General features: G+C 40.4%; 1 protein-coding gene across 1 annotated transcript in view; it reads left to right on the forward strand.

Moving 5' to 3' along the window:
- Positions 1–1,297: 1,297 nt before the first annotated feature.
- The window catches only part of BAZ1B (bromodomain adjacent to zinc finger domain, 1B), a gene marked incomplete at its 5' end in the record, with an annotated part of 43,243 nt that continues 20,973 nt past the window's right edge, over positions 1,298–23,567 (forward strand). Inside the window, 10 exon segments of the mRNA XM_009573259.1 lie at positions 1,298–1,429; positions 3,417–3,561; positions 4,456–4,648; positions 8,948–9,069; positions 9,921–10,118; positions 12,392–14,087; positions 18,451–18,589; positions 19,097–19,227; positions 20,529–20,544; positions 21,038–21,118. Of these exon segments, the coding sequence (XP_009571554.1) occupies positions 1,298–1,429; positions 3,417–3,561; positions 4,456–4,648; positions 8,948–9,069; positions 9,921–10,118; positions 12,392–14,087; positions 18,451–18,589; positions 19,097–19,227; positions 20,529–20,544; positions 21,038–21,118 (2,853 nt within the window).

The raw sequence follows: 23,567 nt of genomic DNA on the forward strand, positions 1-23,567 counted from the left end.
AATGTCCAAGAAAATTGGCTTTGTTGGAGTTGTAATTTGGCTTCCTAATAGGAATCTTTTTTTTTTAAAAAAAAAAAAAGGTTAGTTGCACTAAAATTTTCTTGAAAGACAAAGCATATGCAGGATACGATGAGCGATTTGCTGTGGCTGGTGGCTCTGCCTTCACAGGAGTGTGGAGCAACCTGCTTGTTCCCACAGAGACTCTCATAATTAGCACTTGTGCTGCAGCGGGCTGAGCTGCTGTAGTTGTTACAAGTATGCTTTGTACTCTGTGCTTGCTTTTCTGCTGAAGAGCATGCCGAAGGAGAAGGGAAAAGTGCTTTTCTTGCCTCTTTTATAATTTCTCCACTTAAATTACCATCGGTAAGCATATGGCAACTTAAGCAGGCTGCCATGGGGTAAATTGGTATGGATTTACACTGTGCTGGCTTTTCTGATAATTGTGCCTGTACATGTTCTATCCATAGAAAGTATGAAGTAGCTTATATCTGTTTACACTGACAGTTAATTACTGCTTAGGTGGAAGGGGTAGGGCATAGCCACAGATGCTTACAACAGAGTAGCTAATGCTGTAATTCATAATGCTGTCTGCACCACAGTGATTTGCCTGTGCGCCCATTAATCCTAACGGCCGGAATAACTTAACCTTGAGGCTGGTTGTGATATGGGAAGCAGGTGATGTAGTTGGTGAGAAAGATTCTCATGTTGTGCTAGCACAGGAGGCTGCTCTTGTTGGAAACCAAAGGAAAGGTGGCCTTTCTAGTGATTTCAGTTTCAAAGCTTTTGGGTTTTTTCCTCAAAAGGTTGGGGGTACTGGATAGGCTGGTAATTTGCGCCTAGAGTTTGTAACATCATCCTAAGGCATTAGTAGTAGTAGTTCCCCAACAGTTACTGTCAGCCATTTAGCGGCAGTCTGTGCCATGTCTCCTGCACATGCCTGTGATATTGTTTGTGCTGTTTTCCAATGAATCAGACTGGAAAAGCTGAGAAGTAACTTAGCAATGCTACGAAACGTTCAGCCATATGTATTCCCCTTGTGCAGTTCAGCTGAACTGACAGTGGTGTGGCACCTTTTGTATGCCAGTGTCGAACAGGACGGGCATTTCAGCTGCTCCAGTGCATCCTGGTCTGAAAACCTATCAGATTTAACGCAGCGTCTCCATAGTAGACGCAGGGTCAAACTGTACTGTAGCGATCCTCAGCCTTTGTGCACTCCAATAGTAAGGGTTTAATTGAATTTGATTGTCTTGTGCTACTGTGATTATGCTCTCCACTGCATAAATCCTGTTTTCCTGAGCTGCCGCTCCTACAGAGAGTACGAAGCGCGTTTAGAGAGGTACAGCGAACGAATATGGACGTGCAAAAGCACAGGAAGCAGCCAGCTGACGCACAAAGAGGCTTGGGAGGAGGAGCAGGAAGTTGCTGAGCTGTAAGTACCAGTGAAGAAATTGGTATGTGTCTATCTTTAGACATTGGGGCAGAAGAGTGGACTTGGGAATGATATGTGATTGCTAGTTTATGAGGCGAGGTAAGTAGCTTTTTACTGGCTGTAAGTAATCTGGGGATTCTGGAGTTGAAAGCAAATTAAGTCCAAATTTGATGCCATCACTAATGCAGTTGAGTAATGTACTTATTTAGTGCTGTATCTTGGTATTACTTGAACCAAAATAGTTCAGCATATGGCACTTGGCATATTTTAAAGCCCCTTGAGTAATGGGAATTTTTCAGAGGGGAAAAAAAAAAATCTTGAAGGAGCTAAAGTAAAAATACAGTAAAAAGAGGCCATTGAAGTGTTTCACATCAGCCAGGTCCATAGCTGTAATTATTTTTTGCAGATCTGCACTGGAATCAGTTGTTGTACCAAATAAAAAAATTATTTTGGAGTTAGATTTTGGGGATCTGCTCTACTTGAAACAATAAAGAACAAAGCGAAACAGCAAGAGTCTTTACTCTGTTCAGACCACGAGTGTTCCTCCGGGCTGCAGTGTCCCTGACCTCCCCTTCTAGCACACAGCACAGGCCCCGAATCCTTGATTGAGATCCAGCGTGACCCTTCTGTAAAGGTGCAAGTCCTTGGGTCAATCAACATGCATGACTTACTTTGTGATTACTAAATTGTAGGAATTATGCCAAACAAATGGCATGTTTCTGTGAGCTGATGACTTGAACTTCTGTGACTTTTTTTTCCTGGATTTAAACTGGGGAGTTTGTCAGCAGTACTACCTAAGAGGTGAAATTTTCTGCTGCCCCTTTCATGAAGAATCCACATTTCTGATTCATTGGCAAAAGAGTTAAGAGCCTTAGCCTAAGGAGAAATTCCCAATCATTTGGGGTTAATCACATCCTTAAAGGCAACAAATAAGAAACCTATGGTTAACAATGTTGGGTTGGTTGGCCACTTCTGAAAACATTAAGAAATGTAAATGAAATATAAATGGACGAACATAAATAACAAATTTAGCTATAATCTCTCTAAATGTGGGAAGAAAAGAGTCTGTGAAATGAGATTTTGGTCTTGTCTCTTTGAAATGGGGTTTAAAGCATCTCAGGCAGTTTGCTGGCTGCTTTAATACCTGACACTGGTCTAGTCTGACTAAAAGAAATATTCATTTAGGTGGTTTGCTAAAGAGATAAATTTGCTCATGGCAGTTGTAAAACAGCAAATATAGCTGAGGATTTTCAGCAATGGGTCCCGGTGTCTGGGAAGCTAAAAGGGTTTTGGAAAAAGTGGAGTATTTTGTTCCTCCTTACAGTAACTTGCAACGGACCTCACTTTTTAGCCAGAAAGCTTTATGCAATATATTTCTTAGTACTCCTATCAGCTAACTGACCTGATCTTTTGGAAAGGAAATCAGTCAAGTAAATTTGTGACAGTCCTTTCTCTTCTTTGAATGAAAAAGTTCGAAGATCATGACATGGCGAAACACAAAAAATATTTTTCTCTGGAAAGGTAATTTGGCTGTGTAAGCCTGCCTCTATCTCCTTCACTGTGTTAGCAGTCTCTTTGGGAAGAAAGAAATGCAAAATGTTCATCAGCATCGTGTTATTGTTGGAAGCAAAAATTTTAAAGTAACAAGCCCCAGAATAATGACATGGTCTTGGTATATATTTAACATCTAATAGAGAGGCAGTAATAACCAGCAAGAAAGGGTTTGCCATCAGTGCTGCTCTTCCAGAATGCTTTATGGTTCCTTCTGGGAAGGACAAGTACAATTTGTATTGTCATGCCAATTAACACTTTGGGGAGGTGCTGGGGGGAGGGCAGCAAAAAGCCCTTGGATGTTTGCATGTTAATGTGGCATCTGCCTCAAACATTGTCCTGGCTGTTAATGTTCCCGGAATTGCGAAATGGGAGGCTACTTTGCATTTTGGCTTTTATTCCCTGGATAATGAAAACTTCTTATGTGCTTGCTCAGCTTGAAGGAGGAGTTCCCCATCTGGTATGAGAAACTGGTACTGGAAATAGTCCACCACAACACTGTATCTTTGGAAAAGTTGGTGGATGCAGCTTGGCTGGAGATCATGACCAAATTTGCAGTGGGAGAAGAGTGTGACTTTGAGGTAAGGATCTGTTTTCCATTTATCCCATGCTTTTGCACAGAGCTAATTTTGGATAGCTAAAGGCAGGAGATGGGAAGAATATGTTAGCCATTTACATTATCAGAACGATGGTGAGAATTTCTTTTCTATAGAATCCCAGTGACAGCACCCGCTTTTGAATGCAAAATGGTTCCATAAACAGAAGTATGTGGATGACCCATACTGATGGCAAGAGAAAAATGACTGATCTGGGGGGGGCGGAAATAGAGATTTATTTGTTATACTGCTTAAATATGTGATGGTCCGTGTATATGTTTAAATATGTATAAAAATACATATTTTAATTAAAAGAAGTTAAAGATTATAATCTGCCATAATCTTTTCACCTCACATATTCCCAGAAGGAGTAGCAGTCTTAAACTAAACTAATGTAGCTTGAAGTCAACTGCCTACAATCTCTAACGATGCTCTAATGATTAGAAAATTCCCTCCAAAACTGAGAATGATGGGGAAAACTCAAACGTGTTAAAAATAAGTTTTAAAATGTTCACTGTTAGCAATCTGTTTAGGACATATTCTCTCAACTGGGGCTGCTGAGAGAGCATGCTGCACCTTGCACACACACTCTAAAAAAAAAGCAGCGTTATTAAACACTGGAAAAACTTGTGGATTGGCAGTTCTCTCTTTCTTAGCAATTTGTACAGAACTTCCAGGTAGGAGTAGTAGAAAGAAATCCTGTAATTGTTTCATGAGAGGGATCATGAGCCTTCTCTCAAGGAAGATGTCAATTAAGTGTTTTGCCGAATTACGGTTTGTAGGTCATCTTAGCTGCTTTCTTTTTCTTCCTTGTAGTGTTAAAGCTCATTAGTTCACGTGTCTTGCTCAGGCTCAGTTTTCATCAATGTTTTTGTGCAGGTTGGTAAGGAGAAAATCTTGCCTGTGAAAGTTGTGAAAATACATCCCCTGGAGAAAGTTGATGAAGAGGAGAAGAAATCTGACGGAGCCTGTGATTCCCCATCCAGTGACAAGGAGAACTCCAGCCAGGCAGTCCAGGACAACCAGAAGGAAGCTATCCTGAAGGAGGATGACAACAGGAGGGAAAGTATGAGTAAGTAGTAAGACAGCATGCCAGTACGTAGCACCTGGAAGTGAGTATTTGAATTTATGTACGTCTTGGGGCCTGGGCTGTGAATGTTGTACGTGATGTTTAAACAGTGTTATGTAATGAAAATCCTGAAATTGTCATTGTTAGTGGTGCAGCTTTGGTGGCATCAGTGCTGTTGGCTTTCAGCTGTTCTTGCCTGTTTTTAAGCAGAAAATGTGCTGTCATTCTAAGGTGTAATACTGAAAGCTATGCATGAAACGTATACGCTTCGAAAGTATATCAAGTGTATTTAAAAAAAAGGGGGGGGCGGGGGGAACAGCAAAGGTTCGTGCAGAATCACAAAGTTCTGCTGTGATGTTCATCCTCAGAACAAACATCTCTAGTTCTAAAGCCTGTTGTTCTGCAGTCAGAGACAAGCTCTAATTCTCTTTCATGTCCCCAGTTGACATTAAAAAATAAGGGGTTTTTTTTAATTTTCATTTATCGCCTTTCCAATTTTGAAATGCCGAGACAAAATTCATGCAGAAAAATGCATATTAATTTTTTTTTCTGAGGGTTCAAAATAAAGCATGCTTTGAAACATTGTTCCCCTCTTTCATATCTGTTCCTCCTTGCTGCAGAACTAAACAGTGGATGTCCAAGGCTTTTCTTGACTCTGAGAAGGTACTGTTGAAAGAGAAAAAAAAAAAATATTAGTTCCATGTCCTGTGTAACTTCTTAAAAACGGAATTATAAGATTCTTTTAAAAGAGATTTCAAAAAGTGTTTTAGAACAAACAACCAAAAAAACCAACAACCCCACAGCATAGCTCTGATCTGGATAGCTTAATTTTAAAGGCACATAAATGTAATAAACTGTTTACATTAGTAAATAGCCACTCCAGCATCTGGGGAAGGTGTATATAACCTCTTCTAATATGGAGAAGAGGAAACTCAGAAAACAGCCCAGCAAGCTAATAGCAAAGTCAGGAGTGGAAAACAAGCTTCTACCAAGCTCTAGTCCCAAGCTTAATAATTGTCAACTGTTTCTGATTGGTACTGGAAAAAGTTATGATCTGTTTTGATTTCATTGCAGTGCTCTGTATAACCAGGAAGGAAAAAAAAAGGTGTTGCAGAAATGATCTGGCCTATACTCACCCTTTGAACCAGTAGTAGTGCTTGGAGAGAGACTAATGCATGCTTTTTTTTTTTTCAGTTGAGTGGTAGTTCTCTCGACCTACCTCATAAGAGGCATGGGAATACCTTTTACTTTAAAAATGCTCATTGACCAAACTTAGAGCAGCATTTTTGGGCTTGAATGTTTAGTAAAGTCTACCATAATGTTTTGTTCATTGGTGTGCAGTATTCTAACCAGCTGTGTTCAGCTGTGCTCTTACTGACATTGCTAGTATAGCGCTCTGGCATTGGAAGAATACTGCAGGAATGGGGATTCCTGCGCCTTTTTCAGTCTCTGACTCAGCTGATTATCTGGCCTGTGTTTGGTCGCCTCTATAAACTGGGACTGCCCTACCCTTTCTGTAAAAGATGAACCTCAACATTTTCAAAGCAAAGATGCTAGCAGAGTCATAACATAATCAGTAAAAGCAGTAAGCACTCATTCTTTTAAGTCTTCTCCTTGTGCATTTATTAAAAGGATATGTTATTGCTAATGCTTTTATATTCTGGGTTATAATAGAACATAGGTTCATAGTAAACTCATTACTGGATCTATATTCCAGAGTCCATTAAAATAACTATGTAGCATTTGTTACATTTATACAGCATATTACAGAAGTAGTAAAGACTTGCTTTCATTTAGTGGTTCAGGCCCTGAATTGCACCTGCAGGAGGCTGTGTACAGTATCTGGAGGTACTTAGTCACACTTAATTTGACTTTTTCTTTCTAATAATTTGCATACTTGACCAGTGGTAATATGGGTTGAGGTCACTACGCAAGAGTGAGCATTTAGAAGCAGTAACAGGCTCTGCATAAGTGCGTGACGTAAAAGCTGTATCTTTCTGTGCACACACGAGGGGGCAGAGTTAACCTTAGCATTTTGACTAATACTTATGTCAAACTTGCTGATTTTGTTGGAGGAAAAAAGGGGCAGAGAAAGAGAGCTTCAGTCTCTCTGGTTAGGAGTCTACTGTGCTTCAGAAGCTAAAAATAAGGCATTATACCAGCTTTATTGCATCATATGTGCAGTCTGAAGTGGCTTTGTGTTTTTAGTTGCTTAGGGAGTGAACTCTGGAAAATCTGCAGAAGTGAGAGGAAAGGCTAGTTTTTCCTGAAAATGGATGGTGAACTACTGAAGGCAGGTTCTGCAGCTTGAGCTGTATTTGGAACTAATACTGCTTTCGAAAATCCAAAATAAGTGGTGAATAGGAGACAACAGCATATGGATGCTTTATGAGGTGTTTCAGTAGTGTACTGAATGTAAGTTTTATTACAGTACAATGCAACAACAAATGAAGTATGCTTTTTGTAAAATAACTTTAGGAAGGAATGTATAGTGATTTCTTCTTCCACTCCCCTGAGTATCCAGGTGCTGTTTGATGGAATTCGAGACAACAACATATGGATGCTTTATGAGGTTTCAGTAGTGTACTGAATGTAAGTTTTATTACAGTACAATGCAACAACAAATGAAGTATGCTTTTTGTAAAATAACTTTAGGAAGGAATGTATAGTGATTTCTTCTTCCCCTCCCCTGAGTATCCAGGTGCTGTTTGATGGAATTCAATGTAGTCATCCCTATTTCTAGAATCTAGAAAGTAAATTACAAAAGGAGAGGTCGCTTATAGGCCTGTTGCAGAGGCAGCAGTGTAACTGAGTAACTTCAAAGTCAGAGCCAGGACTAAGCAACACATTGTTATTTCCTAAATATAAACTTGCTATGCATGGTACGCGCATCCCGCAAAGATAACATTCAGCCACTTAAAAGACATTGAGGCAGATCTCTGAAAGCAGATCTTTTACAGAGCTTGAAGTGTCTTGTATGCGACTTCCATTGTGCTGTTGAGCAGAAAAACATAGTTCAGTATTTGTGAACTTAACAAGATTTTTTTAATACAAATGTGGAATCAAAGCAGGCAAAAGTTATGTCTCAGCCTGACTTGCAATGAGAGGATTAGTCTCCTTTCACACATGCTATCACTATTACAAAATTCAGGTTTTTTTATTTTAAAGAAAAACTTCTATAATGAGTGAGCAGAGGATTCTACATTGCATTACCTGAAATGCAGCACTAATGCGGTAAGTAGCTGCACATTTATGTATATGGTGCAGTGAGCCTGTAGCATCTGTGGTCTGTTTCCTAACCAAGGTGACTGATTTTGGAAGGCGGGGGCGGGGAGCAGAACTTGTTTTTATACCGTGTAAACTATAATGCTGCTGAAGCTTAAATGCTATAGGGCTTACAATGTGACAGTGATATATAGATGTAGATATATATATACACACATATATGTATTTAAAAGTCTAACATCTACTTGTATTCTGTGTATGCTTAGTAGATAATTATTCTCATCTGTCACGCTTGGTTTAGTGTTTTCTTTGAGTCATAGCCACAAGCATAAAAACATTTGGGGATTGCTTTCTTAGTAAGCTTGGATTTTGTCTTAAATGATTAACATTTGCAACCTGAATATAGAAATAATAGACTCAGCACCAGCTGGCAAGAAGATGTGATGCCTTTGTACTCTTTCAGTTACATCTCTCTTGAGAATAAAAAGACTGGTTGTATAAGCGTGCTTAAAATTTCCAGCTAAACTAGCCCATACACATAGCGCTCATAACTGTAAAACGCTTAATGGCCACCAAAGTTAAATGATTTTAAAAGTTATTTTAATTTAGGGTCAGTAATTCCTGCAGTAGAATTATTTCGAATATGGCATGGCAGAGATAGCTAGGGATCTCAACAGGAGAGCAACCCTAAGCAGGTTACTGTTTAGGTTATGAAACCTGTTTCCCCTGCATGAATTTTATAGGCATTTTCTCCCTTTGCATATGTGTTTGCAGCTTACTGTCTGTAGAGAGATGGGTTTAAATACTGCAAGTGGTCCTTTATACTCCTTGAAGATAGGTGTTACCTCCTACTTCAGAGCTGTTTAGGGACTCCATTCCTAGCCTGCATCTTCAGGATATTTCTAAAACATGACTTGGGATTTTTTCCTAATGTTCTAGTTTAACCAAACACTGTATAGATAGCAAGGGGTGGGGTGCCCAGTCCAACGATGGTCTGGATTCTTTAACCTTTTTTTTTTTTTTTTTTTTTTTGGACTCTAAAACTAAGACACTTAATGTCTTACCTTGCTTTATCAGATGATCGAGCACGTAGGTCTCCTCGGAAGCTTCCCACTTCTTTGAAGAAGGAAGAAAGGAAGTGGGTTCCACCTAAATTCCTGCCACACAAATATGATGTCAAGCTGAAAAATGAAGATAAGGTGAGTTGTCTGTTGAATCCTTTCTATAATAACATGAATGCACACATTTAATTAAATAATCACTATTGGTGTGTCTATACAGCACAATGTAGTACTTTCTGCAGGATGGCTGTAGTTGTCTGTGAGGCTGACTAGCCTGGCTGTTTCTATATATAATTGGGGTTTGTGCGTGGAGACACCTGACAATTCCCTGGTACCATACACTGAGTCACAGTGCTACAGTAGCTTTAGAGTGGTTGCTGTTAACTGGCTAATCTCTGGTCAGGCAGTTAATGAAACTTGGTCAGAGGTAGACTAGTTAAATCATGAGTGGCAGTTGCTGCTCTTGTTCTAACTGAGCTTCTCTGAGAGTCATAGGTAGCTGCGCTTCGGGAAGCCCTGTGTAGCTGCAGCACTGCTGCATGCTTTTTGTCATCTGTTTGCTAGTTTGACAAGAGAGGCAGTGCTGACCTCAATTTAATGAGTACCACTTGCAGAGTTACTCCTCTGGTCTTGGGGGGAAAAAATCAAACAAAATAAACATTAATATGTAAAAGCTTTTACGTTAGTAGCAAGCACAAGCCGGAGGAAGGTCAGAGATAATGCAGTGGGCTTTGGCGAGAAATCTCCAACATAAACTAACGTTTTTTACTTTTTTGGCTAACTGAATCTCCTACCAATCTCTGTTGTGCATCTCCGTTCTGCAAGTTCTAGGGGTTTGTTTTGAGTCTTTGCGAGTGAGCTTTGAGAGAGCGAAGAGTTTGTGGACATGAAGCAGTACAATGGTCCTTGCTCCTTTTAGCCATGTGATATGTATTTATAATGTGGTTAGAAGTTAAATGTTAACAGTCTGTCTGTTTGTTATCTCCAAGATCATCAGCAACGTACCAGCAGATAGCTTAGTCCGTACAGAGCGGCCTCCCAACAAGGAGATCCTGAGGTACTTCATCCGTCATAATGCGCTACGGGCTGGCACGTGTGAGAATGCCCCATGGGTAGTGGAGGATGAGTTAGTGAAGAAATACTCTCTCCCCAGTAAATTTAGTGACTTCTTGCTTGACCCACATAAGGTAAGAATTCCTGAAAGTACCCCCTTTGCTTTCTCACCCATTCCCCACCCTTAAACAGTCTTGTCAGAGACTTCAGCGTGCCACTTGGGTTTTGGTGCTCCCACGCTTACATCAACTTAGAGGGATGCAGAGCAGGAAGGCCCATTCTTCTGAAGATTGACGCTTTGTGAGGTGACACAGCTTGAATGTCTGAAAGAGTGGTCTACTTTGAAAATTTGAGGTGTAACTGCCTTTTTTTGATTTTTCCAAGAGTTTGCATTACTTGTCTACAAGTAAAAGACATGATTTCCTGGTGTAAGACAAATGGAAGAGCTATAGTCCTTACCCTGGTAATGTCAGTTATTGGGCCCTTTTCATGGTTACAGTGCAAAAGCCGGATGTGTTTGACTTCATGATGCTTGGTTCTTGTGTGGTACTGAATTGAGTGATGGCAGATACCACAAATTTTGTACTGAATACTCTTAAGTAGCAGGGATGGTTTTTTCCCCAGCCCTTTGTAATGACCAGCCAAATATACTGTTAACCGAGTAAATGCTGTATCATGAAATCTGCTGTTATAAAATCCATCTTTGGGTGTAGAAAGCACTACTTTGTTCATTTAGTAAACTCGCTTTTTCACGGACTCAGTCTTTGTCAAGCGTTGTTCTAAAACTAGAAGAGAGATATTTGTTATATCCTTTTTTCCTCATCAGGAGAACACCCTTTTCTAGCAAGCTTCTATGGACTCTTCTGGACACTTGTAAATTTGCTTAAAGGGAAAAATAAATTCTTCGTATTTGAGCTGTGTTTACCCTTGCTGTAGTATTTGGGGTCACTGCCTTAGTAGAAATTAAAGTATTTGCTGGTGGTGTACAAAATCTTTTATTCAGCGCACTGATGGATGGAGGTGTACCCTTAGTATAAAAAAAAAATACGCAACTGTAACATCTTTGGTTTGACTTGCAGAAGTCCTTAGCTTTATATTTAGGGGTGGTGCTTTCCATAGCATGTTTCCCACTTGGCATAGAGATTGAATTTATGTTGATTTTTTTTTTTTTAGTTTGTTGTTTTTTTATTTTGAGAAGTGGCTGGGGAATTTATTAATCTAGAATTAGTGTTCTGACAAAATAACTTTGTATAAGTGACGGATATACAGTATAAGTCGTAGATCTAATATTTGTGAATTTGTAATTATCATGATTCATATCAATGCTGGATGCTTTCAGCTTAGGTGATTCTCTTCAGCAAAGATTTCAACACAGAATTTTTGTAGAATGAAGTTGTGCAGACACTGGATTTGGTGATTGTGCAATCTTCAGTAAAAATTTCTCTAATGAGCTAATGAGGGCTCTTAAAGTAAAGCCTTCAAGAGTGAACATCCATGAGCCAGAAAATCTGAATATTCCTGTGGCAGTCTTAACTCGATCACATTTGTGTATGTGCTTAAATAAATGCTTCTTAGATGCTTGCACCTTTTGCTGTGCTTACCACTGTGGAATTTTTTATTGCTAAGGAATCTCAAATTTTCAGCCCCTATTTTTTGGTAATTTTATCTATAACCTAAAGGTTATATCCTTGTATTTTATTTTTCACTTCTTGAAATATATTAGTATTCTGGGTGCATCCTGAAACTGAATTTGAGATGCTGAGATAGTCCTGAAATCAGTCTGTCTTTGGCTCTGGGTTAAACTACTCTGTGATAGAAGTATACTGTCAGGTAGGTTATTTCAGCATCTTAAAAACAGTCAGATATTCAATCACATTACTGCAGAATTGAATCCTGTCTCACCTTCATTCCAGACACTTTCAGGCAGTTCAGAAACCAGTCTCTGAACTCCTGTCACCCATCACTTCTGTGCTCCTTCCGTTTTCCTCTGGGTGGTGAGCTGGACTGAACCCTACATGACTCACTAAGAAATCTCTGAGCAGAGGAATAGTTTTTGAAACTAATGTCAGCATTTTCCAGGCAAACCCCCTCCCCACAACCTTTTAAGTAGAAACAAAGTGGTTTTGTGTAGTGTAGTAGGAAACATGTAAAATTCTTTGTAGTGTTTCATTTTATAAAGTTAAATGTGAACTTCCTGGAATGAGCTAATGACCTCATAACTGACATAGTGACTACAATGCAGAATATTGAAAGCTATTGCAGAAACCTTAACGTATTGAGTACTCCTTGTTCATTGGAAAAATAAATTAAAAATAAACATAGGCAAAAATAATTGACAGAAAGGGATCTAGATAACTTCTATTGACCTTTAAATATTAATATAAAATCATTCTTTCTTTAATTTTAGTATATGACTCTCAACCCGTCAACCAAGAGAAAGAGCTCTCGATCACCTGACAGAAAGCCTTCTAAGAAATCCAAAGCTGATGGATCATCCCTGGGCCAGCCACTGAGCCCTACTCTGTGGTGCCACGTGCATTTGGAGAAATCTATTATTGGCTCTCCACTGAAGGTGAAAAACTCTAAGAATTCAAAATGCCCTAAAGGGGAGCTGGAAGAGGTGATGAAAATCGTGTCACCTGCTAAACTTGGTTCTAACTTTCACATTCCAAAGAGGAGCCGATTGGGAAAGGGCAGCAACAAATCCTTGGACAAAAAGCAAAGAGGCAAAAGGGTTCTGAACGGGCAGAAGTCATCGGGGAAGTCGAAGTCTCCTAGGAAAGGCTTGAAGACCCCTAAGATGAAAATGAAACAAATTACACTACTGGACATGGCTAAAGGTACCACTAAAGTGTCCAGAGCTCCCAGGAATTCTGGAGGCACCCCTAGGTCTTCCAGCAAACCCCAGAAACATCTGCCTCCTGCAGCACTCCATCTCATTGCCTATTACAAAGAAAACAAAGACCGGGAAGACAAAAAAAGTGCTCTTTCCTGCATAATCTCCAAAACAGCTAGGTTACTCTCAAATGAGGATCGTGCCCGTCTCCCCGAGGATTTGCGAGGGTTAGTACAGAAACGCTACGAGCTTCTAGAGCACAGGAAGAAATGGGCCACCATGACAGAGGAGCAGCGAAAGGAGTACATGAAGAAGAAAAGGGAGAAGCTGAAGGAGAAACTGAAGGAGAGAGCAAAGGAGCGTAAGGAGAAGGAGATGAAGGAAAAACTGGAAAAACAGAAAAGATATGAGGACCAAGATCTTAAAGGGAAGATCTTGCCTACTTTTAAACTGGTTGATACTCCAGAAGGACTTCCTAATACGCTCTTTGGGGACGTTGCCATGGTGGTGGAGTTCCTGAGCTGTTACTCAGGGTTATTGATGCCAGATGCTCAGTATCCCATTACGGCAGTTTCCCTGATGGAAGCACTTTGTGCAGAAAAAGGAGGCTTCCTTTATTTGAACCGAGTACTGGTCATTCTCTTGCAGACCCTGCTGCAGGATGAAATTGCTGAAGATTATGCTGAGCTGGGAATGAAGCTTTCTGAAATACCACTTACTTTGCATTCCGCTTCTGAGTTGGTTCGCCTATGCCTACGCAAATCAGATGTGCAAGAGGAAAGTGAGGTCTCAGATAATGTAGATGAAAGCAAGGATTCAGCAGCTTTTGAGGATAATGAAGTACAGGATGAGTTTTTGGAGAAACTGGAGACATCAGAGTTCTTTGAGTTGACTCCCGAAGAGAAATTGCAGATACTTGGAGCGCTGTGCCACCGCATTCTAATGACGTACTCGGTCCAGGACCACGTGGAGGCCAAGCAGCAGACATCGGCTGACCTGTGGAAGGAGCGCCTAGCTATCCTGAAGGAAGAAAATGACAAGAAGAGAGCAGAAAAACAGAAACGGAAAGAAATGGTGGCCAAGAACAAGGAGAACGGGAAAGATGAGAATATGATGGGAAGAAATGAAAAGAAGAAAAATGAGATGATGAAAATAGAGCACCGGGTAGAAATAGAAGCTGACGATATGATCAGTGCTGTGAAGAGCAGGCGCCTTCTTGCCATCCAAGCCAAGAAAGAGAGGGAGCAACAAGAAATACAAATGAGAGGTAAGAATAATACCAGGAGAATAGAGCATTTGTGTGTTGTCAAGTAGAGGGGAATAAGTTAATGGCAAAATTGACACCCTATTTTCAAAAGCATTACCTAGTTTTAAGGGATTCACTCACTGGAGAAGTGTAATTCAGCTGCTGTGGTTCCTATGGCAGCTCAAAATCTGGAATGTAAAGAAAAAGCAGTAACTGCTTCTAGATTTTTATCTGTTCATCTTTTCTTCAGCATCTTTCTAATTCTGTCAGGCCCAAGAAGGTTGGAGAACAGAAAATCTGTTTTGGGGACAGAAAACAAAACAAAAAATATTTGTCTATGTCCAAACATCTTCTGGGTCTTATGTACAGAGGAGATATTTCCTGCCTAAAAGCTAGTTCCTACAGCTGCTGCTGGCCTTGCTGCCATGCTCATTGTCAGGTTGATGCTGGCAGCCCTTCTCCCAGATAAGGACTTAGGCAATAAATTTCAATTTACAGTTTCTCACTTTAAAGAATTAATTATGGAGTTGTATAAATATAAACTGTCCACTCAAACCTCTATAAATCACAAGTTGCAATACCAAACTTTGTATGCCTCTGTGTAAGTAGTGCTTTTTGCTAAGGAGTATGGAATATGAAGAGCAAAATACTTTGGAATTGCACTTCAGAGATTTTTTTTATTGTAAATGTGCATACTGGGCAGGTGGAAGTAGACAGCATAGCTCATCTAGGTTGTTAATTCCCTTCTGAAACAGTTGAGGGACAAGCATCCCACATGGAGCCTGGCTTATGTGCCTTAGCTGGAATCTGGGAGTATCTGTTCTAAGACACCAGGACTAGGTAAATAACATGGAATACCCTGAGGCTCCTAAGGATATAGACTGGATACAACCATGCCTCACATTGAAAGTAAATAGACCTTTCAGATCTTCTGTTAGGAGCTGTGAGTCTCGGAAGTATCAATAAAGTGCTGAAGATCTGGAGTGCTGTCCTATTTTTCCAGAAAAACCAAATACCGAATATCTAACATGCTGTAGCTGAATGGCCTCTTGGCCCGAATTCCAGTTGTTTGACAGCAAGTTCAAGTTCATGATAAGATTTTACTGCAAAATTAAATACGGTTTGGACACTACTCCTTGGGATACTTCTTGTTGTTCTTACTTGATAGTTTGTACTAGTTTTATATGAAGAAAAGCAATATTACATTGATGGAGATAAGAATCATTTGGCTTGCATGCTGAGGAAGTTTAATTCATTCTTTTGGACTCCACAAGGAAAACTAGGTCTCTCTCGCAGGGAAGGAAGGATTAAGCCTTTCATTAAGGTTTGAATTCATATTGCTTCCTTTCCACATAACAAACCCCAACATTTCAGGCATCCAGGGCTTCTTTTACCTGTTAAGCAGTTGCTACCAGGCATAAAGGTACTCTCAAAAGTACCAAAGATCTTGGTTAATGTTGATGGTGTAGTAGTTAGGGCTGCAGGGTTAGCAGCTTGGAGCTAATCTGTTCAGGACTTCAGTCCTGGGGGCTGGTGTGGTTTCAGTATGTGAAAAATAGTTCTGGATAACCACAGTGAGAACTGCATCAGTGTGCTCCTACCATCACACAGGCTTTATGTGGGCTTTTTCGGTGTACTGGCTTTCACACGACTTCAGTTGCATTTGCTTTTAATAATGTTAGTATCTCTGAGAGAAGTAAAAGAGTAGTTGCTGACAAAACACCTATTGTGCAGTGGTTTTTATATATATACATATATGAATAATGAACCACTGCACAATAGGTGTTTTGTCAGCAACTACTCTTTTACGTATATAGATACATATCTCACAGTCAGAGGTTTCTTTTTCATCACTCTGGTAACATCTGTAACACTGGGAGCACTAACCTCTTTCAAGTTAAACCTATCAAGATTGTGGCCAGTGGTACCAAGCTAGTCTCAGCTCAGAAAAGCACCCAGTGTAAGAAAGCATAAATGTTTTTTTTTTTTGTTCTTTCTTGACTTCAGAAGAAGTCAATACAGAACTTCCTGTTGAGATAACATGATTAATATCTGTATTTTCTTGATAGTAGAAGTCAAGTCATTTCCATTTCAGTGTTACTGCAGCACTTGCTAATTGTTCTTTGCCTTATCGCTCCATGAAGCAATAGTTCCCATACAGTCTGTTGGAGGAGAATGGAGAGCTGGAAGCTTGTACAGCTAACGAAGCCTGCTAGAGAGGAAAGTACCAATTGAAACTAGCTTGCCATCACAACTGAAAATGGGATGTGGGGAGGAACCCTTTAGTTTGCTGTTTTTGTTCTCACTTTGTTTGAACAGTTTTGGCATATGAGTAAATTTAAGTTTCTGTTCTTCCCTTGCCTCTTCCTTGATCTGGCACTTGATGATACCTGCTGCAACTGGTCTTTACAGGTGGATAGAAAAAATACCTGTCTCATGAGTGCCCACGATATCCCATGTTGTAAGCATTGAAGAATTTGCTGGCAGTATGGCTTGTTTTGGTTGGAGTCTTGGCTCTTGAGGGGAGGGTACTGAGGAAGGGGGAAGTGTACCTTGTGCTAGCATCAGGTGACAGCAGCAAGTCTTGAGGTGTCAAGGAGAGAAATCCTGGGGGAATCATATCACCTCTGTCTCCTTCCAGTGGAAGGTGAGAATGGTACTTCCTGTAGTGTGGGTCTCCTGATGTGGTTTGCGAGGCTCGGGTTTAGGTGACATGAGGCATTTGGTACTGAGAGTGGCTGTTGCTACTTGTTCAGATTTCAGTACTTTGACATAGGGAGAGGTCATAAGGTTTAGGAAGGAGTTGATATTTACAGACATATGGGTTGTGCAGCTGCTTGTGTCTGGCAGGTATGGATTAACAGGACAATTTTGCCATGCTGCAATTACTGTAAGTTGGTATATTGTTGGTATATTATTATATAAAAGCTGATCTATCGAGTTAGTGTAAGAAATGCAAGGGTATGTTTTTCAGCATGTCTCCTCTAATCAGTCAGGATTGATTACGTTGGCAGAACTTCAGAGACTTACCAGGTATTTACTAATCAACTATTATCAAACCTATCTTGATACAGAAAATGGCTGCAAGAGAAAGAGCAGGTAGTAGCCCTGGTAAAAGTCCTAGGAAGAAGTTAGCTTTCTCCCTGCGACAGCAGCGAGCATATGACCTCTATGTGCTCACCTTTACCTGCCCCACTCTACCTCACCCTTTCCATATGGTCTCATTCCATCTGCTTCAAACCCTCCTTTGTGATGCAAAGATAAGTCTTCATTTCTTCATCCTTTTTATTTTTTTCCTCACGTTTTCTCAGGACACAGAAGAATGTTGCCCATAGCCTTTTGTGCAAGTCATGAAGGGGTGATGTTTTTGTTAGACTGAGATCAGGCTTGGAGAGCCAGGGTGGCTCAATTTGACATTTTGTTCCTTTTTGTTCAGGCAGTTCTTGGTGAAAGTACAGCTGTTCTTCAGAGACAGGCAAAAGTGTAGAGAGTTTCTCAAACCATCATGAGAAGTGTAAATCCTGTTGACCTTAATGATTTGTCTCTTGGCAGAAGCTGCCTTGCTTCTTGCTTCTTACCTAGAGATGTGAAATTACATGTTTTGTTCTGTAAGACTCTTGCCAAGGAGCCTGTGATGCCAGGATTTAGGCCACTTCATATTTTTCTTTCCCCTCTTCTTTGTCAACAGGCATGGATATTGAGAGCTGCTGAAATTCCAATACTTCTGTCATGAGTGGGAAACCTGAGATTTCTATTTAATGCTCTTCCACATCATAGCATATGTGGGAAAGCATGAGGTGTTAGGAGATGTGACTTGGTCACTGTTGTGACACGGTTGTGCCTGGAAGAGGCCTCTATTGTGCCAGATCTGTTTTTTCAGTAGATGAAGTTGTGGGGAGAGCGTTCCCCATAACTGCAGTTGTGGAAATGCAGGTGTCCATTAGCCATGCTGACCTCTGTGGTGTCACAGCTGGACCGCGCCCAACACTTGAGCTGGCCAGAGCAGAAGTCCTTGTTGTATATTTTGCTGTAGTTCAAGATTTTTGACCCTGTTGTTATATGGGATTGCACAGCAATGGATGCCACTTTGTTGATCTAGAATGAGAAATAACAACGAGCAGTAATTTCTCCAGGCAATTTTTATCCAGACTTTCCTCTTTCCTCCGACCAGTTCATCCTTATGCCTTGACTTCTTAATAATTCTTGAGTGGTGGGTGGAAAGTATGATGAAGGGTGGATGGCTGTGCTAAAAGAATATTAACCAAAGTCACCAATTTTTTTTTTTTTTTTTTTTTTACCCCCATGGTGTAGTAAAATAAAAGGGAATACTGATGTCTGGATACAATAAAAGAAAGCTAATAGTTCTCTGTGCTAATTCCAACAGTGAGGATGGAGAAAGAAGCAGAGGAAGAAAGAATCCGGAAGCATAAAGCTGCAGCTGAGAAAACTTTCCAGGATGGAATTGCCAAAGCAAAGCTGGTGATGCGCAGGACCCCAATTGGCACCGATCGTAATCATAACAGGTAGGAAAGGAAATGATCCTGAGCTGCCAGCTCTCCCCTCTGAGAGGAGCTTTATCCAGATAGCAGCCCCCAAGAAGCGATAGATATGGAAGGTGTTGAGAGGACTCCCTATGTATTGAACTCTGGAGGAGAGCAGAAGTGAGTTTTGTGTATATAGAGTGTAACGGCCTTCACTGGTTTACATGTTCAGCTTTTTGAGGCTTTCCCGTGGAGGTCAGGATCCACCAGCCAGTGAAGCTTCAAGTTCTTGCATCAATGCTCAAGAACCTAACTACCATCTTCTTTTTTTTTTTTTTTCCCATGTTTGTTGCACAGGAATGCTCTTAGACTGGATTCTAATAAAAACTTTCCATGTTTCTCGTCTGTGCTAATGTAAAGATATACATGCATTCAGTTTTTATCGAGTCAAGAACACAAATGCTTCTCCCCTCTATGCAAATGAAGGCAGATGTGTGTAACTAGCCAGAAGAGGAGACAGGTACCCGTTAACATCTATATTTCCTACAGGTATTGGCTGTTTTCGGATGAGGTTCCTGGCTTGTTCATTGAGAAAGGCTGGGTACATGACAGTATAGACTACAAATTCATCCTTCCCCATCAGAAAAAAGAAGATTTTAAAAAGGACTACAGCCCAGGAGGTATGATCAGCCTGCTTCTCTGTGGGTGTTTCCTTTATTGCTGTCTGACTGTTAGAATGGATCTGTGAATGTGAGAGAGAACTGTGTAGGCTGATTGTTTTCATGGGGATACTCTGATTTCAGCCTCCTTTAAACTCTAGAAGCCTATGCACAGGAGAGTCTGATGCTGGTGATGATCTCCCTCCTGCTGCTGCAGGTCTTGAGACTGCCTGCAGTGTACTGCATGACGACCATGGGATGCAATCACCTCTCTCTTAAAAGCAATGAGGCTGATGTAAATTGTGGACTAATCCCTCTGGTTTACTCTGAACCTGCTGAGCTGCAGTGCGCCAGACTTCTTGGACAAGTAGTCAGTTGTGTGCTGCAGAGAGTGAGGGTATCCATCACAATGCTAATGTTCCACTGGTGGCACAACTCCCAGATTAACCTGTGAAATAGTATCAAGCAGGACAGTCTTCTAGATACCTATAGCTTTACTGATTGAGGCCATTTTGGCAAACAGCCCTCTTGCACATGTCCTCTCAGCCTGCAGTTCACCTTGTACCGAACATACAGGTGAGGTGCAATGACTAGCTGAAGTTCTAGTGCTTCCTCTGTAATTTTGCCTAGCTGACTTGGAGCCTGGGTGGTGGAGCCCTGCAGGCAGAACTTGGACACGCACAAAAATCAGTCTGTGGGGAGGGAATCTTAACACTTCTCTGTGGAAATCGTTCTTGGTACAGAAGAGCATGATATAATCTGACTCCAGTTGCAGTTGCAGTCCTGATCATTTCTTGCTTGTGAAGCATCATAGGCTGACATTGAGTCCGTTTACAGCAATACTGCAGCGAGAGGCTATATTGAGTTAAATCAGAGAGCCCTCACCTGGTGGTATTTTGTGTTAGACAACAGGCAGAGTAGACATCTGTAGAAGAATGGAACAGGACAAACCTACAGTGAGATACTTCATCTAGCATGTAACTTTCCAGCCATCTGCGTCTTGGTGACTTGTTGAGCTGGAGGTGGTATCATTCAGTAGCCCTCGATGGGTATATTTTTGTATGTGAACTTTTTCAAATATTGACCAGCCATGTTCCTGTACACCAGCTTGCTTCCAGGCATATTAATTTCTCAACTGCTGCCCGTGTATTTACCCAGCTAGTGTGCAAGATTTCAGCCCATTCCTTTTGAAACTTAACAAGCAAAGGCTTAAATAAGCAAAGGTTTAAATTCGTGTTGGACTCTTGTCTAAGATACTCAGAAATACAAATACATCGTATTTATAACTCATTCAGTTCTAAAAGTACTTTGTCAGTATATAGCTAAAAAGTGAAACTAGTTTTATGTATTTGAAATAGTAGGAATGCTTTTCTTAATTTTATGTATGTGCTTTATGATGCAGTAATTTATTTAAAAATCCGTTATCTTTTTTTGTATTTCTATAAATGCATATACTGTGAGCTTTAGCAAACTAATGCTGGATTAGTTTTCCCTGACGTGTATTGCTGGCCTAGATGCTAAATATAAACACTTAACTGGAGATAGGTTAGTTTTTGCAAAATAAAAGTGCTCACTGAGGAGGAAGATGAATGAGAATACACTTGAACTTGTGCTTTTCTTTTACAGACAAGCGGAATTTCTATAAATGCATATACTGTGAGCTTTAGCAAACTAATGCTGGATTAGTTTTCCCTGACGTGTATTGCTGGCCTAGATGCTAAATATAAACACTTAACTGGAGATAGGTTAGTTTTTGCAAAATAAAAGTGCTCACTGAGGAGGAAGATGAATGAGAATACACTTGAACTTGTGCTTTTCTTTTACAGACAAGCGGAAGAGAGCTTCACCGGTCTGTGCATGCTGCAGACCTTCCCGCAGAGACCACTGCACCCAAGCAGGGACAGAACTTATGGTAACACATGCTTTTATAGCTGCGAAGTACTCAAAGTGTAGAGGTCAAGGAAACGAGACAGATTTCTTTTGATAGACCCTACTATATACCTATTACTCTTTCAGTACTTAACAGTTGGATTAGTTTAGCAGCTCGGCCTCTGTTACTGATGTTATTACTAGTAGTGAATGGCTAGTAGGGCAGTCAGTCCACAAGCCAGTGGAACCGTTAGAATCAACCTAATCGATTGGACTTAAAGCCAGTATAAATTAAGCTGGTAAAATGCTACTTTGATGTATAAAATGCTAAAAAATATTTTTAAATATTTTGTATTCAGAAGAATTGTTAATTTAAAAAAATTGCTGTGCGCTTTTTTCAGTATTGGTAAGCGTTATTTTAAAAAAAAAAAAAAGGAAAAAAAAGGAGGAGGGGAGCAGTGACCTAGCTAAGTGTGTATAGGTTTTCCTTCATGGTTCATCTCAGCAGACCTGAATTGTGGCACATGGGGTCCTTGAGCACATGAAATTAAAGTCTTCATTGAGATCTTTGAGACAGGCCTATATCCTGCATGTTCTTGTATTATGTGAGATGTGCAGAGCCATCCCCCAGCTCCTTGTCAGTGTCGTCTTCCTAGGTTTCACAGCAGACTCTGGTGGTGCCCATTTGTTCTCCTATAGCGCCATATCATGGAATTGATTTTTGTTGCTACTGATAATTATAGCTTAGCAAAATTATTCTTCCATGTTGACAGCCTGTTATCCCTTTAATGCTTCCCAATGCCAAGTAGTAGCCACCAACGTGTCTTCTAAGTGAATCAAATCTAAACACTCTACCTTTGAGCGTGTTTGATTGTGACTTGCTTCAGCAATTGGCCCTACCAATGCCTTTTATTTTAAAGAAAATCTCCTATGTTGACTGTTGCCCTGTGTGGTGAGGAGTCATCAGCAGTGTCCCCATGCCAGAAAATACTGGCTACAGCTTTACCTTCTAAACTGCCTGTGAAGGACTTTGCATTTTTTAGATGACCCTGAGAAGTAACTGTCACAAAGTACTTGCTCCTGCAGCTCCCCTATTAGCAGTGTCTTTTCCCCAGAGTTTTCCACTGCTGACACACAAAGTAGAGTTACTAGGTCTTTGATAAGTATCACTAGTTATGAGCTTAGCTCCAAAGCATAGTTCCACTGCTGCAGGTCAGAACTACTTTACTAAAGATGTTCCTGCTCCCCCACCAGGAACTGTCAAAGAGACTGAAATTTGTGGATGTCTTGATTCATCTAAACTATCAGCATTGAGTGCTGACTTTTTGTATTGCTCTACCCCTTCTCTTTCATTGCTAGCAGGTCATAGGAGATAGCAGAATTTCCTCTGCATGCCTTCACTCTGTCCAATATTGCCATGACAAATCTCCATCCCTTTCTCAGTCTAGTCCTTTGCACATCTTGTCATATGGCCAAAATTCAAGCAATCGGGCTTTCCTAGGGAATGGGTGCTAAACAGGAGGTTGTAGAGGACAGTATGATCCACAGGGAAGTCCTCTCTGCTCTTTCTAACTGCCTCTTCTAATACTTGATCTTCATTTAGCAGAGGTGGCAAGATGTGTTCCAGCAGAAGGACAAATTATATAAGGAAAACAGAAGCTTAAATTAATAGTGCATATTGCTATAAACTGAAGACAACATAGAGCCTAATCGGATGAGCTAAGTAACACTGAATCCCTGCAATTTGTAATTCCAGGCTGAACTTGAAAAAGCGTAGTATTTGATATTACAGTGTTGAATTGCTCAATCAGGTTGGCAGCTCTCAACAACATGCTGAGAGAGATCAGAGTGGTTACAAAGGTAGGAGTGCTTTATAGAGTAACTAGTCATACAGCACAGGAGAAGCAGCTCTTTGAACCAGGGCCTGTACGCTCTCAGAACTGAGTTATATTCTGTTACTAAGAGCTGCTTTGTATGAAGTGACCATAATATGTGGTATTCTCCTTTTTTAAAAAAAGAGAGCAACAAAAAGAAGCTTGTTTTAAAAAAAAAAAAAAAAAAAGCTTAAAGTGGCAGCCAAAAGCCTAAAATGCTTTCAAAGAGATTGTCTTGAAGTTTCCATACTAGATAGTCAAAGCAAGTGCTGCCTCTTATGTTTGAAAAAAAGGATTGAGGAAACTTGGAAACAAAACAGCAGCAACAATAACAGAACATTCTCAGTATGGTTCACATCAGGATAAGGAAGCTATTAAAAGTAAGAAGGCCTACTTAAAAACCGTGGCTGAGTCTAAGTGAAGGAAATAAAAGAATGATAAACTGAAGTACAGACTAAGGGCAAAACAATTTTTTTTTTCTCCTTGGGGAACAATCTTGCTTCACAAGATCTGTTTTTACAGGGCTTGCCTTAGGTTAAGAGGGAAGCTCTTCTCATGAGCGAATAATTGGCTAAGAAATACGAAACAAATTACAGAAATACTCTGATTTATTTGTTC

This window comes from Fulmarus glacialis, unplaced genomic scaffold (assembly GCF_000690835.1).
Source record: "Fulmarus glacialis isolate BGI_N327 unplaced genomic scaffold, ASM69083v1 scaffold492, whole genome shotgun sequence".
NCBI lineage: Eukaryota > Metazoa > Chordata > Aves > Procellariiformes > Procellariidae > Fulmarus > Fulmarus glacialis.